Source organism: Eriocheir sinensis, unplaced genomic scaffold (genome assembly GCF_024679095.1).
Source record: "Eriocheir sinensis breed Jianghai 21 unplaced genomic scaffold, ASM2467909v1 Scaffold234, whole genome shotgun sequence".
In the NCBI taxonomy this organism is placed as follows: Eukaryota; Metazoa; Arthropoda; class Malacostraca; order Decapoda; family Varunidae; genus Eriocheir; species Eriocheir sinensis.
The window spans coordinates 856-19,840 of NW_026111537.1; the positions used below are offsets into that span (position 1 = coordinate 856).

At 21.3% G+C, this 18,985-nt stretch overlaps 1 protein-coding gene across 1 annotated transcript; it reads right to left on the reverse strand.

Annotated features, from left to right (window-relative positions):
* Window positions 1–2,754: 2,754 nt before the first annotated feature.
* Window positions 2,755–3,541, reverse strand: LOC126991058 (uncharacterized). The gene is made up of 2 exons (XM_050849753.1): window positions 3,004–3,541; window positions 2,755–2,797 (listed from the first exon to the last, which is right to left on the reverse strand). The coding sequence occupies exons 1-2, from the start codon at window positions 3,534–3,536 to the stop codon at window positions 2,755–2,757; spliced, it is 576 nt and encodes a 191-aa protein (XP_050705710.1). The 5' UTR covers window positions 3,537–3,541.
* Between the last annotated feature and the right edge of the window lie 15,444 nt (window positions 3,542–18,985).

Below are 18,985 nucleotides of genomic sequence, written 5' to 3' on the forward strand. Positions count from 1 at the left end.
AATGTAAAATGGTATCAAAATAAATACACAGAATATCAATAAAATAATGTAATTTTGTATGAAAATAAAGATGCAAAATACCCATAAAATAAAGCATATTTTTTTAAAAATACATATACAAAAAAAAACACATAGAATAATTAAATGTGTATTAAAATTAATATACAAAATGCACGTACAATAAGGTAAATTTGTATTGAAAAATTATACAAAATGCACATAAAAGTATTAAGTAATTGTTTCAAAATATATATGAATACACACATATAATAACGTAGATTTCTATAAAAATATATATACAAAATGCACATGAAATGATGTAAATACGTATAAAAATATATATATACAAAATACACATTAAATAATTTAAATTCTCGTCAAAATAAATAAACAAAATATCAATAAAAGAATGTGTATTTGTATGAAAATAGATATACAAAATACTCATAAAATAACCTAAGTTTGTTTAAAACTATATACAAATACACAAAATAATTTAAATTTGTATGAAAATAAATATACAAAATACACATAAAATTAGGTAAATTTGTATTGAAATACATATACAAAATACACATAAAATTATGGAAATTTGAACGAAAATAGATAAACATGTACACTTAAAATAACGTAAATTTGTATCAAATATATATACAAAATACACATAAAATAATGTAAATATGTATAAAAAAATATATACAAAACACAAATAGAATAATGTAAAATCGTATCAACAATAAATACACAGAATATTAATAAAATAATGTACATTTGTATGAAAATAAAGATGCAAAATAGCCATAAAATAACGCATTTTTTATAAAAATATATATACCAAAATACACAAAATATTAAAATTTGTATTAAAATAAATATAAAAAATGCTCATACTATAAGGTAAATTTGTATTGAAATAGATATGCAAAATACATATAAAACAATGTAAATTTGTTTCAAAATATATATACGAATACGCATAAAATAACGAAGATTTCTATAAAAATATATACACATAAAATGAAGTAAATACGTATAAAAAAATGAATACAAAAAATACATAAAAATCGTATCAAAAAACAAAAACAAAATACCAGTAAAAGAATGTGTATTTGTATAAATATAAATATACAAAATACACATAAAATATCGTAAATTTGTATAAAACTATATACAAAAATACACAGAAGTAATTAAATTTGTATGAAAATATATATACAAAATACAGCTAGAATGAGCTAAATTTGATTTGAAATGTACAGTCATCAAAACATTTTTCGTTACCTTTTTGGTGTGATACAATTTGACACAGCGCACGATGATTTCTGGTATAAGCACTGGGGTATGGTGCAAAGTTGGTTGCCTTTCTGTGCTGCGTTGCCAGTTACTGGGGGCCCCCACTTAGCCTATGCGTATGTCGCAATACCAATTTATGTATTCCCCTCCTGATTCTGTGTTATACACTAGGCTATACGTAACTGCAGGGGAAAAAAAAAAGTTTACCTACGCAATAACCTGCAAAGAGAGGAATGGGGAGGAAGAGAGCGGAGAGGAGGCAGGGAGGCGTACCAACTTCCACACACTTTCACGGCTGCCGTGCAAGTATTCGTTGCGGCCTATATCGGAGCCTTGGGTAACGAAACTTTTTTTTTGGTACCCATCAAAACATTGTTCGTTACCTTTAGGACGTGATACAATATTACACAGCACACAACGATTTCTGACATCACACCTGTGGTATGTTGCGGGGTTGGTTACCTTGCAGTGCGGTTGCCAGCTACCGCGGGCGTAGAGAATGCGCTCCATGAACAGAATATGCTCTACAGATGGAACTAAAACAACTACCCGTGTTAACAATCACTCGATTATTTAGACTCCCAACAGACGACATTAGTTAGTTAAACAACCTGCAGGCAAGATCAGTATAGTTTCTCTCTCTCTCTCTCTCTCTCTCTCTCTCTCTCTCTCTCTCTCTCTCTCTCTCTCTCTCTCTCTCTCTCTCTCTCTCTCTCTCTCTCTCTCTCTCTCTCTCTCTCTCTCTCTCTCTCTCTCTCTCTCTCTCTCTCTCTCTCTCTCTCTCTCTCTCTCTCTCTCTCTCTCTCTCTCAACCTAACGTCTTAAATATAATTTATTGTGCCAGGAGCTAGTAGTAGTATTCTGTAAAAGTAGTAGTAGTAGTAGTAGTGGTGGTGGTAGTACGATCATATGTCTTTCTTACGGTTAATTTGTATGGCAGGAAAAGAAAACATTGTTCTCAAGATGAACATTACTTTTATTCAGTAGGGAGTGTAGCTACCCCCCTGCTGCTAGGACACAGTTCAACCTTCGTGGCATGGATTCACACTGTTTGAGTCAATGCCTGACCAAGGACCTCTCAGATCTTCCCCTGCTGTCCTGGTATGAGCAATTACCCCTGCTCTGCTCCGGTCAGGGATGTCATGGAGGTGACGTCTCTTGCCAAGCTCTGCCCACACGTTTTCGATTGGGTTTAGGTCTGGTGATTTCGGAGGGTGTGGGACGAGGGTAATGAATGGATGGTCATGAAACCTCCTTTACCACATTGCTGGTGTGAATGGGAGAGTTGTCCTGGAGCAGGTGGAATGGCATGTTGTCAGGGTAGAGTAAGGCTTGCACAGATGGAAGCAGGACCTCCTCTAGTATTTCCACATATCTACGCCCAGTGAAGCGGCCTGGACCAACATCTGCCAGCTCACCGACACCACCTGAGTGTATCCATCCAAATACCCCGGCATTAACTCAGCCACTTCTTCGGGTTCCAACAACATGCCTGCTGTCGTACCTGGAAAAGCACAGTGAGCATTGAGAGTCAACATGACAACTTAATAGTAACGTGATTTTGTTTCTATTTTTGTTGGAATAGAGAGAGAGAGAGAGCCATAGGTGCTGTGTCAGTAAAGGGCATTGTTATATGGCAACCACCCTACAAACCATTTCTCCCTGTAATTACACACACACACACACACACACACACACACACAAACTTACCGTTCGTTCTTGTGGCGCCATACTCTTGTCGTCGTTCTCTCATCAGTGGAAAAGGTCTTCTCGTCACAGAAGACAACGTTGTCCCAAAACGGGGCAGGCTTCTCTGCATATTCCAGTGCATACTCCATCCGGCGTTCTATGTCCAGGTCGGTCAGCTTCGGCTTCTTTGCTGGCACACGAGCGTGGAGATCCCGTTCGTGGTGGCGGTTTCTAATTGTCTCCGATGAGCAGGGCAATCCAGTTTGGTGACGGATAGCTGGGGCCGTAGTAAAAGGGGCATTATCTATGATGTTTGCGATCGCTGCGTCTTGAGCAGGCGTTGTGCAACGAGGCCTGCCTGCTCCAAGCTTATGCTTGGTATCTCCTGTTTCTATGTAGCGCTGTATCCAACGAACTACAGTTGGCTTGGACACGCCTAGTTCCCTGGCAATGTAGCCATTGCTGAAGCCCACTTCGTGGAGCGCGATGATCGATGAACGTGTCTTCTGTGAGGTCGCCATCTTCTGATGCAGATGTGTTTCGACAAAAGACATAACGGTTCCCATTGTTAGTTTCGAAGCTTCATTCCATGCAGGCTTCATCTGTTTCGCTCCCAAGTATCATACTCATTTTTTGTGCCAGCGAAACTTCCGGTGTATGTCTGTGGTGGCACTGATGTGTTATTTCAATACCAATCACCCCCCCTTCCCCCGTGGATTTACGGACCTTATGCATTGCATTTACTAACCTTATGTTATATCTCATGTTGAAACGCATTCCGTGTTTGCTATTCACCTCATGCGTCCTGTTGCATCACTCTTACAATAAAGCGTTCGCATCAGTGCATGTGATCTTATATTACATATTGCCAATCATTGATATTTTGTCGCGAGTTACGTCTGCTGTTTCATATCCTAATGTAAAACATCCCGACATGGCACCCCCATTTCTTGGTTGGTTGCCTGGTCAAAGTTATATAGTCTTGCGTTGGATTACGAGTATTATCGGTATATTACACGGGTAGTCATAAGCTTTTTAAGTATATCGTACTATCAATTTATGTATCCCCAGTGCTGTGTTACATACTACGCTACACATGACTGCAGAACACACACACACACACACACACACACACAGACACCTGTAAAGAGGGGGGAGGGAGAGGAGGGGTGGGTAGAGAAGGAGACGGGAAGGAGTACCAACCTCCACGCGTCATCCCGGCGGATGTGATAGTGTTCGATGCGAATATTTTCGGAGCCTAGGGTAACGATAAATTTTTTGATGGCTGTACATACAAAATACATAAAATAATGTAAATCTGTATCAAAATATTTATACAAATACAAATAATAACGTAGATTTGTTTAAAAATATATAAACAAAATACACATTAAATAATGTAAATACGTATAAAAAAAATGTACAAAATACACATATAATCATGTAATTCGTATCAAAATAAATAAACAAAATAGCAATAAAATAATGTAAATTTGTATGAGAAAACATATACAAATAACGCAAATTTCTATAAAAATATATGTACAAAAATGCACATAAAATAAAGTAAATTTGCATAAAAATATATATACAAAACACACACTAAATAATGTAAATGCGTACATAAAATAACCTAAATTTGTATAAAACTATATACAAAAATACACAAAAATTGTTTAAATTTGTTTGAAAAGAAATATACAAAATACACATAAAATTAGGTAAATTTGTATTGAAATACATATACAAAATACACATCAAATAATGTAAATTTGAATGAAAATATATAAACAAATACACTTAAAATAACGTAAATTTGTATAAAATATATATGCAAGATACACATTAAATAATGTAAATGTGTATAAAAAAATATATACAAAAAACAAATAGAATAATGTAAAATCGTATCAAAATAAATACACAGAATATCAATAAAATAATGTAAATTTGTATGAAAATAAAGATGCAAAATTCCCAAAAATTATCGCATTTTTATAAAAATATATTTACCAAAATACACATAAAATATTTAAATTTGTATTGAAATAAATGTACAAAATGCATATACAGTAAGGTAAATTTGTATTGAAAGAGATATTCAAAAATACATATAAAACAATGTAAATTTGTTTCAAAATATATATACGAATACACATAAAATAAAGTAGATTTCTATAGAAATATATATACAAAATACATATGAAATTATGTAAATACGTATAAAAATATATATACAAAATACATATCAAATAATATAAATTCGTGTCAAAATAAATAAACAAAATATCATGAAAAGAATGTGTATTTGTATGAAAACAGATAATAGATAATAAATTTGTATAAAATATATATGCAAGATACACATTAAATAATGTAAATATGTATAAAAAAGTATATACAAAAAACAAATAGAATAATGTAACATCGTATCAAAATAAATACACCGAATATTAATAAAATAATGTAAATTTGTATGAAAATAAAGATGCAAAATTCCCATAAAATAGGGCATTTCTTATAAAAATATATATACCAAAATACACATAAAATATTTAAATTTGCATTGAAATAAATATACAAAATGCACATACAATAAGGTAAATTTGTATTGAAAGAGATATGCAAAAATACATATAAAACAATGTAAATTTGTTTCAAAATATATATACGAATACAAATAAAAAAACGTAGATTTCTATAAAAATATATATACAAAATACACATAAAATTAAGTAAATACGTTTAAAAAACTGTATACAAAATACACATAAAATAATGTAATTTCGAATTAAAATAAATGTAAATTTGAATGAAAATATAAAAACAAATACACTTATAATAATGTAAATTTGTATAAAATATATATGCAAGATACGCATTAAATAATGTAAATGTGTATAAAAAAATATATACAAAAAACAAATAGAATAATGTAAAATCGTATCAAAATAAATACACAGAATATCAATAAAATAATGTAAATTTGTATGAAAATAAAGATGCAAAATTCCCAAAAATTATCGCATTTTTTATAAAAATATATATACCAAAATACACATAAAATATTTAAATTTGTATTGAAATAAATATACAAAATGCATATACAGTAAGGTAAATTTGTATTAAAAGAGATATTCAAAAATACATATAAAAAAATGTAAATTTGTTTCAAAATATATATACGAATACACATAAAATAAAGTAGATTTCTATAGAAATATATATACAAAATACATATGAAATTATGTAAATACGTATAAAAATATATATACAAAATACATATCAAATAATGTAAATTCGTGTCAAAATAAATAAACAAAATATCATGTAAAGAATGTGTATTTGTATAAAAATAGATAATAGATAATAAATTTGTATAAAATATATATGCAAGATACTCATTAAATAATGTAAATATGTATAAAAATATATATAAAAAAAAACAAATAGAATAATGTAAAATAGTATCAAAATAAATACACCGAATATTAATAAAATAAAGTAAATTTGTATGAAAATAAAGATGGAAAATTCCCCATAAAATAGCGCATTTCTTATAAAAATATATATACCAAAATACACATAAAATATTTAAATTTGTATTGAAATAAATATACAAAATGCACATACAATAAGGTAAATTTGTATTGAAAGAGATATGCAAAAATACATATAAAACAATGTAAATTTGTTTCAAAATATATATACGAATACAAATAAAAAACTTAGATTTCTATAAAAAAATATATATACAAGATACACATAAAATTAAGTAAATACGTATAAAAAAATGTATACAAAATACACATAAAATAATGTAAATTCGATTTAAAATAAATAAACAAAATACCAATAAAAGAATGTGTATTTGGATAAATATAAATATACAAAATACATATATAAAATAAACATAAAATAAGGTAGATTTGTAATAAAATATATGTACAAAATACACATACAATAATGTAAATTTATATGAAAATATATATACAAATACACATAAAATACTATGAATTTGTATAAAAATATATATTCAAAATAAATATTAAATAATATAAAAGCGTATAAAAATATATATACAAAGTACATATAAAATAATGTAAATTCGTATCAATATAAATCAACAAAACAATAAAACAATAAAATAATATATATATATATATATATATATATATATATATATATATATATATATATATATATATATATATATATATATATATATATATATATATATATATATATATATATATATGAATGAAAATAAATTTACAAAATACACATAACATAACTAAAATTTGTATTAAAATATATACAAAAATACAGAGAAATAATTTGAGTTTGTATGAAAATAGATATACAAAATACACATAAAACTAGGTAAATTTCTTTTGAAATGTATATACAAAATAGCCATAAAATATTGTAAATATGTGTCAAAATATATAAACAAATACACATAAAATAACGTAAATTTGTATGAAAAATATATACAAAATACACATAGAATAATGTCAATTCGTATCAAAATGAATGAGCAGAATATCAATAAAATAATGTATATTTGTATGAAAATAAAGATGCAAAATACCCAAAAAATGAAGCATATGTTTATAAAAATACATATACAAAAATACATCTCGAATAATTAAATTTGTATTAAAATTAAGATACAAAATGCGTATATAATAAGGTAAATTTGTATTGAAAAAATATGCAACATACACGTTTACTCATACAAATTTATATTATTTTATTGGTATTTTGTTTATTTATTTTGATACGAATTACATGATTATATGTGTATTTTGCACACATTTTTTTATACGTATTTACATTATTTAATGTGTATTTTGTTTATATATTTTCATACAAATTTACGTTATTATATGTGTATTTGTATAAATATTTTGATACAAATTTACTTTATTTCATGTATTTTGTATATATATTTCAATTCAAATTTAGCTTATTTTGTGTGTATTTTGTATATATTTTCATACAAATTTAATTACTTCTGTGTATTTATGTATATAGTTTTATATAAATTTACGTTATTTTATGTGTATTTTGTATATTTATATTTATACAAATACACATTCTTTTATTGGTATTTTGTTTATTTATTTTGATACGAATTTACATTATTTTATGAGTATTTTGTATACATTTTTTTATACGTATTTACTTCATTTTATTTGTATTTTGTATATATATATATTTATAGAAATCTACGCTATTTTATGTGTATTCGTATACATATTTTGAAACAAATTTACATTGCTTTGTATGTATTTTGCGTATCTATTTCAATACAAATTTACCTTATTGTATGTGTTTTTTATATATTTATTTTAATACAAATCTAATCTTTTTATGTGTATTTTGGTATATATATTTTCATAAATAAAAAAAATGCGTTATTTCATGGGTATTTTGCCTCTTTATTTTTATACAAATTTACATTATTTTATTAATATTCTGTGTATTTATTTTGATACGATTTTACATTATTCTATTTGTGTTTTGTATATATTTTATACAAATTTACATTATTTTAAGTGTATTTGTTTATGTATTTTCGTTCAAATTTACATTATTTTATGTGTATTTTGTATATGTATTTCATACAAATTTACCTAATTTTATGTGTATTTTGTATATTTATTTTCATACAAATTTAAAATATTTTTGTGTATTTTTGTATATAGTTTGATACAAATTTAGGTTATTTTATGTGTATTTTGAATATCTATTAAATATATATACAAAATACAAATGAAATTATGTAAATACGTATAAAAATTTATATATAAAATACATATCAAATAATGTAAATTCGTGTCAAAATAAATAAACAAAATATCATGAAAAGAATGTGTATTTGTATGAAAATAGATAATAGATAATAAATTTGTATAAAATATATATGCAAGATACAAATTAAATAATGTAAATATGTATAAAAAAGTATATACAAAAAACAAATAGAATAATGTAAAATCGTATCAAAATAAATACACCGAATATTAATAAAATAATGTAAATTTGTATGAAAATAAAGATGCAAAATTCCAATCAAATAGCGCATTTCTTATAAAAATATATATACCAAAATACACATAAAATTTTTAAATTTGTATTGAAATAAATATACAAAATGCATATACAATAAGGTAAATTTGTATTGAAAGAGATATGCAAAAATACATATAAAACAATGTAAATTTATTTCAAAATATATATACGAATACAAATAAAAAACGAAGATTTCTATAAAATATATATACAAAATACATAAAATTAAGTAAATACGTATAAAAAAATGTATTCAAAATACACATAAAATAATGTAAATTCGAATTAAAATAAATAAACAAAATATCAATAAAAGAATGTGTATTTGGATAAATATAAATATACAAAATACACATACAAAATAAACATAAAATAAGGTAGATTTGTAATAAAATATATGTACAAAATACACATACAATAATGTAAATTTATAAAAAAATATATATATACAAATACACATAAAATAACATGAATTTGTATAAAAATATATATTCAAAATAAATATTAAATAATGTAAGAGCGTATAAAAATATATCTACAAAGTACATATAAAATGAAAATTAAGATGCAAAATACCTATAAAATAACGCATTTTTTTATAAAATTATTGATACCAAAATACACATAAAATATTTGGACTTGTATTAAAATAAATATACAAAATGCACATACAATAAGGTAAATTTGTATTGAAATAGATATGGAAAATACATATAAAATAATGTAAATTTGTTTCAAAATATATATACGAATACACATAAAATAACGTAGATTTCTATAAAAATACATATACAAAATACACATAAAATTAAGTAAATACGTATAAAAAAAGGTATACAAAATACACATAAAATAATGTAAACTCGTATAAATGTAAATAAACAATATACCAATAAAAGAATGTGTATTTGTATAAATATAAATATACAAAATGCACATAAAATAACGTAAATTTATATAAAACTATATACATAAAATAACGCAAATTTCTATAAAAATATATGAACAAAAATGAACATTAGATAAATTTGCATATAAATATATATACAAAACACACATTAGATAATGTAAATGAGCATAAAAATATGTATACAAAATACCTATGAAATAATCTAAATTCGTATCGAATTAAATTAAGAAATACCAATAAAATAATGTAATTTTGGATGAAAATCTATATACAAAATACACATAAAATAACCTAAATACAAATAAATATATACACATAAAATAATTTAAAATTGAATAAAACAAATATACAAAATAAACATAAAATAAGGTAAATTTGTAATGAAATATATGAAAAAATACACATAAAATAATAAAAATTTGTATGAAAATATATATACAAATACACATTAAATAACATGAATTTGTATAAAATTTGTATCAAAATATATACTTATACACACAATAAAATAACGTAGTTTTTTTTATGAAAATGTATATACAAAATACACATAAAATAATTTAAATACGTAGAAAAATATATATACAAAAAACACATAAAATAGTGTAAATATGTATGAAAATATATAAACAAATACACATAAAATAATGTAAATTTGGATAAAAATATATACAAAATTAACATTAAATAATGTAAATATATATATAAAAAATATATACAAAAAACAAAGAATAATGTTAAATCTTATCAAAATAAATAAAGAGAATATCAATAAAATAATGTAAATTTGTATGAAAATAAAGCTGCAAAATATCCATATAATAACGCATATTTGCATAAAATATATATACAAAATACATATAAAATAATTAAATTTGTATTAAAATAAATATACAAAATGCACTTACAATAAAGTAAATTTGTATTGAAATAGATATGCAAAATACACATTAATAATGTAAATTTGTATCAAAATATATATACGAATACTCATAAAATAGAGTAAATTTCTATGAAAATGTACATACAAAAGATATACAAAATACACATATAACTAGTTAAATATGTATTTAAATACATGTTCAAAAAACACGTAAAATAATGTAGATTTGTATGAAATGAAAACAAATACATTTTATATAAAATATATATACAAAATACACATAGAATAATGTAAAATCATATCAAAATAAATACACAGAATATCAATAAAATTATGTAAATTTGTATGAAAATAAAGATGCAAAATACCCATAAAATAAAGCATATTTTATAAAATACATATACAAAATACACATAGATTAATCAAATTTGTATTAAAATTAATATACAAAATGCACATACAATAAGGTAAATTTGTATTAAAAAAATATGCAAAATACACATAAAACAATGTAAATTTGTTTCAAAATATATATACGAATACATATAAAATAACGCAGATTTCTAGAGAAATATATATACAAAATACACTTGAAATAATGTAAATACGTATAAAAATATATATACAAAATACACATTAAATAATGTTAATTCGTGTCAAAATAAATAAACAAAATATCATGAAAAGAATGTGTATTTGTATGAAAATAGATATACAAAATACACATAAAATAACCTAAATTTGTATAAAACTATATACAAAAATACACAAAAATAATTTAAACTTGCATGAAAATAAATATACAAAAAACATAGAAAATTAGGTAAATTTGTATTGAAATACATATACAAATACATAAAATAATGTAAATTTGAATGAAAATATATAAACATATAGACTTAAAATAACGTAAATTTGTATCAAATATATATAAAAACACATTAAATAATGTAAATATGTATAAAAATATATAAAACACAAATAAAATAATGTAAAATCGTATCAAAATAAATACAGAAAATATTAATAAAATAATGTAAATTTGTATGAAAATTAAGATGCAAAATACCCATAAAATAATGCTTTTTTTTTTAAATATATATACGAAAAAACATAAAATATTTGATTTTGTATTAAAATAAATAGATATACAAAATACACATAAAATAAGCTAAACTTGAATTGAAATATATATACAAAATACATAAAATAATGTAAATTTGTATGAAAATAGTTATACAAATACACATATAATAACGTAAATTTGTATAAAAATATATAAACAAAATACACATTAAATAATGTAAATACGTATAAAAAAATGTACAAAATACACAAATAATCATGTAATTCGTATCAAAATAAATAGACAAAATACCAATAAAATAATGTAAATTTCTATGAGAAAACATATACAAAATACACATAAATAACGCAAATATCAATAAAAATATATATAATATAATATATTTTTATACATATTTAAAATATTTAATGTATATTTTGTATAAATATTTTATCCAAATTTACGTGATTTTATATGTATTTGTTTATATATTTTCATACAAATTTACATTTTTTTATGTGAGTTTTGTATATGTATTTCAATACAAATTTGCCTAATTTTATGTGTATTTTGCATATCTATTTTCAAACAAATTTAAAATATTTTTGTGTATTTTTGTATATATTTTTATACAAATTTTAGTTATTTTATTTGTTTTTTGTATATATATTTTCCTACAAATATACATTCTTTTATTGGAATTTTGTGTATTTAATTTTTTACGAATTTACATTATTTTATGAGTATTTTGTATATATATTTTTCTACGTATTTAAATTATTTTGTGTATTTTATATATACATTTTCATACAAATTTATATTATTTTATGTGTATTCTTACATATATTTTATTACAAATTTACCTTATTTTATGTTTATTTTGTATATTTATATCACTCAATTTTAAATTATTTAATGTGTATATTTGTATTTGTATTTAGGTAATTTTATGTGTGTTTTCTATATATATTTTCATCCAAAATTACATTATTTTATTGTTATTTTCTTAATTTAACTCGATACGAATTTAGATTTTATGTGTATTTTGTATATATATTTTTTATAGAAATCTACGTTATTTTATCTGTATTCGTATATATATTTTGAAATAAATTTACATTGTTTTATGTGTATTTTGCATATCTATTTCAATACAAATTAACCTTATTGTATGTGCATTTTGTATATTTATTGTAATACAAATTTAAATATTATATGTGTATTTTGGTATATATATTTTCATAAAAAATGCGTTGTTTTATGGGTATTTTGCATCTTTATTTTCATACAAATTTACATTATTTTATTAATATTCTGTGTATTTATTTTGATACTATTTTACATTATTCTATTTGTGTTTTGTATATATTTTTTTACATATTTACATTATTTAATGTGTATTTTCTATATATATTTCATACAAATTTACGTTATATTAAGTGTATTTGTTTATATATTTTCATTAAAATTTACATTATTTTATGTGTATTTTGTATATGTATTTCAATAGAAATTTAACTAGTTTTATGTGTATTTTGTATATATATTTTTATACAAATTTAGATTATTTTTGTTTATTTTTTGAATAGAGTTTTATTCAAATTTACAATATTTTATGTGTATTTTGTATATCTATTTTCATACAAATACACATTCTTTTATTGATATTTTGTTTATATATTTTGATGCGAATTTACATTGTTTAATGTGTATTGTGTATATATATTTTCATACGTATTTACGTCATTTCATGTGTATTTTGTATATATATTTCTATTGAAATATACGTTATTTTATGTGTATTCGTATATATATTTTGAAACAAATATACATTGTTTTATGTGCATTTTGCATATTTTTTCAATACAAATTTACCTTATTGTACGTGCATTTGTATGTAAATTTTAATATAAATTTAATTATTCTATGTGTATTCTTGTATATGTATTTAAAAAAAAATATGCTTTATTTTATGGGTATTTTGCATCTTTATTTTCATACAAAATTACATTATTTTATTGATATTCTGTGTATTTATTTTGATACGATTTTTCATTATTCTTTGTATATTTTGTATATCTATTTTATACAAATGTACGTTATTTTATGTGAATTTGTTTTCATTTCATACAAATTTACATTATTTTATGTGTATTTTGTACATGTATTTAAATACAAATTTAACTAATTATATGTGTATTTTGTATATCTATTTTCATACAAATTGAAATTTATTTTTTTTGTTTTTTTGTATATATTTTTATTCAAATTTTCGTAATGTTATGTGTATTTTGTATATTTATTTTCCTACAAATATACGTTCTTTTATCGGAATTTTGTTTATTTATTTTGATACGAGTTTTCATTTCTTTAGGTGTATTTGATATATATATTTTTATACTTATTTACATAATTTAAATGTATTTTGAATATATATTTTCATAGAAATTTACTCTAAATGTATATACTAAAAAACACAAAAATAATTTAAATTTGTATGAAAAGAAAGATGCAAAATTCCCATAAAATAGCGCATTTTTTTTTTTAAATATATATACCAAAATACACATAAAATATTTAAATTTGTATTGAAATAAATATACAAAATGCATATACAGTAAGGTAAATATGTATTGAAAGAGATATTCAAAAATACATATAAAACAAAGTAAACTTGTTTCAAAATATATATACGAATACACATAAAATAACGTAGATTTCTATAGAAATATATATACAAAACACAGATGAAATTATGTAAATACGTATAAAAATATATATACAAATTACATATCTAGGTAAATTCGTGTCAAAATAAATAAACAAAATATCATGAAAAGAATGTGTATTTGTATGAATATAAATAATAGATAATAAATTTGTATGAAATATATATGCAAGATACACATTAAATAATGTAAATAGGTATAAAAATATATATAAAAAACAAAGAGAATAATGTGAAATAGTATCCAAATAAATACACCGAATATTAATAAAATAATGTAAATTTGTATGAAAATAAAGATGCAAAATTCCCATCAAATAGCGCATTTCTTATAAAAATATATATACCAAAATACATATAAAATATTTAAATTTGTATTGAAGTAAATATACAAAATGCACATACAATAAGGTAAACTTGTATTGAAAGAGATATGCAAAAATACATATAAAACAAAGTAAATTTGTTTCAAAATATATATACGAATACACATAAAATAACGTAGATTTCTATAAAAATATATATACAAAATACACATAAATTAAGTAAATACGTATAAAAATAGATATACAAAATACAAATTGGCCTAACTTCATGTGTATTTTGCATATCTATTTTCAAACAAACTTAAATTATTTTTGTGGATTTTTGTATATATTTTTATACAAATTTTTGTTATTTTATTTGTTTTTTGTATATATATTTTCCTACAAATATACATTCTTTTATTGGAATTTCGTGTAATTAATTTTTTACGAATTTACATTATTTTATGTGTATTTTATATATACATTTTCATAAAAATTTACGTTATTTTATTGTGTGTATTCGTATATATTTTGAAACAAATTTTATACAAATTTATGTTATTTTATGTGTATTTGTATATATATTTTAATACAAATTTATATTATTTCATGTGTATTCTTACATATATTTTATTACAAATTTACCTTATTTTATGTTTATTTTGTATATTTATTTCATTCAATTTTAGAATATTTAATGTGTATATTTGTATTTGTATTTGTATCGTAAATTTGTATAAAACTATATACAAAAATACACAGAACAAATACACACTTTTTTATTGGTATTTTGTTTATTTATTTTGTTTCGAGTTTATATTATTTTATGTGTATTTTGTTTACATTTTCTTATACGTATTTACCTAATTTTATGTGTATTTTGTATATATATTTTTATAGAAATCTACGTTATTTTATGTGTATTCGTATATATATTTTGAAACAAATTTACATTGTTTTATATGTATCTTGCATATCTATTTCAATACAGATTTACCTTATTGTATGTGTATTTTGTATATTTATTTTAATACAAATTAATTTTTTCATGTGTATTTTGGTATATATATTTTTATAACAAATGCGCTATTTGATGGGAATTTTGCATCTTTATTTTCATACAAATCTACATTATTTTATTAATATTCGGTGTATTTATTTTGATACGATTTTACATTATTCTATTTGTTTTTTGTATATATATTTTTTTATACATATTTACATTATTTAATGTGTATCTTGCATATATATTACATACAAATTTATTATCTATTATTTATTTTCATACAAATACACATTCTTTTCATGATATTTTGTTTATTTATTTTGTCACGAATTTACATTACTTAATATGTATTTTATATATATATTTTTATACGTATTTACATAATTTCATGTGTATTTTGTATATATATTTCTATAGAAATCTACGTTATTTTATGTGTATTCGTATATATATTTTGAAACAAATTTACACTGTTTTATTTGTATTTTGCGTTTTTTTCAATACAAATTTACCTTATTGTATGTGTGCACTTTGTATATTAATTTTAATACAAATTTAATTATTCTATGTGTATTTTTGTACATGTATTTAAAAAAAAAAAAGAATTTTGCATCTTTATTTTCATACAAATTTAAATTATTTTATTGATATTCTGTGTACCTATTTTGATACGATTTTACATTATTCTATGTATAACAAAAATAAATACAGAATACACAAAAATAGATATGCAAAATACATATAAACAATGTAAATTTGTTTCAAAATATACATACGAATACACATGAAATAAGGTAGATATCTATAAAAATATATATGCAAAATACACATAAGATTAAGTAAATACGTATAAAAAAATGTATACAAAATACACATAAAATAATGTAAATTAGTATCAAAATAAATAAACATAATACCAATAAAAGAATGTGTATTTGTATAAATATATATATATATATATATATATATATATATATATATATATATATATATATATATATATATATATATATATATATATATATATATATATATATATATATATATATATATATATATATATATATATATATATATATATATATAAAACACATTAAATAATATAAATTTGTTTAAAACTATACAAAATACACAAGAAATGATGTAAATACGTATAAAATATATATTCAAATACACATTAAATAATGTAAATTCGCGTCAAAATAAATAAACAAAATATTAAAAGAATGTGTTGTATGAAAATAGATCTACAAAATACACATAAAATAACCTAAATTTGTATCAAACTATATACAAAAATACACAAAACTATTTTAAATTTGTATGAAAATAAATGTATAAAATACACATAAAATTGGGTAAATTTGTTTTGAAATACATACACAAAATACACATAAAATAATGTAAATTTGAATGAAAATACATAAACAAATACACTTAAAATAACGTAAATTTGTATAAAAAAATATGTACAAAACACAAATAGAATAATGTAAAATCGTATCAAAATAAATACACAGAATATTAATAAAATAATGTAAATTTGTATAAATATAAAGAAGCAAAATACCCATAAAATAACGCATTTTTTTATTTATAAAAATATATATATCAAAATACACATAAAAAAATTAAATTTGTATTAAAATAAATATACAAAAAACACATACAATAAGGTAAATTTGTATTGAATATATGCAAAATACATATAAAACAATGTAAATTTGTTTCAAAATATATATACGAATAAACATAAAATAACGTAGATTTCTATAAAAATATATATATAAAATACACATAAAATGAAGTGAATACGTATAAAAAAATGTATATAAATACACATAAAATAATGTAAATTGTATCAAAATAAATAAACAAAATACCAATAAAAGAATGTGTATTTGTATGAATATAAATATACAAAATACACATAAAATAACGTAAATTTATATAAAACTATATACAAAAATACACAGAAGTAATTAAATTTGTATGAAACTATATACAAAATACACACGAAATAAGCTAAATTTGAATTGAAATATATATACAAAATACATGAAATAAAGTAAATTTGTATGAAAATATTTATACAAATACACATATAATAACGTAAATTTGTATGAAAATATTTAAACAAAATACACATTAAATAATGTAAATACGTATAAAAAAAATATGTACAAAATACTCATATAATCATGTAATTCGTATCAAAATAAATAAGCAAAATACCAATAAAATAATATAAATTTGTATGAGTAAACGTGTATGTTGCATATTTTTTCAATATAAATTTACCTTATTATATACGCATTTTGTATCTTAATTTTAATACAAATTTAATTATTCGATGTGTATTTTTGTATCTGTATTTTTATAAACATATTCTTTATTTTTTGGGTATTTTGCATCTTTATTTTCATACAAATTTACATTATTTTATTGATATTCTGCTCATTCATTTTGATAGGAATTGACATTATTCTATGTGTATTTTGTATATATTTTTCATACAAATTTACGTTATTTTATGTATATTTGTTTATATTTTTTGACACAAATTTACAATATTTTATGGATATTTTGTATATACATTTCAAAAGAAATTTACCTAGTTTTATGTGTATTTTGTATATCTATTTTCATACAAACTCAAATTATTTCTATGTATTTTTGTATATATTTTAATACAAATTTTAGTTATGTTGTGTATTTTGTAAATTTATTTTCATTCAAATATATATTATTTTATTGGTGTTTTGTTGATTTATATTGATACGAATTTACATTATTTTATATGTACTTTGTATATATATTTTTATACGCTTTTCCATTATTTAATATTTATTTTGAATATATATTTTCATACAAATTCATTGTATTTTATGTGTATTTGTATATATATTTTCATTTAAATTTACATTATTTTATGTGTATTTTGTACATATATTTTATTACAAATCTACCTTATTTTATGTTTATTTTGTATGTGTATTTTGTATATTAATATTTATCCAA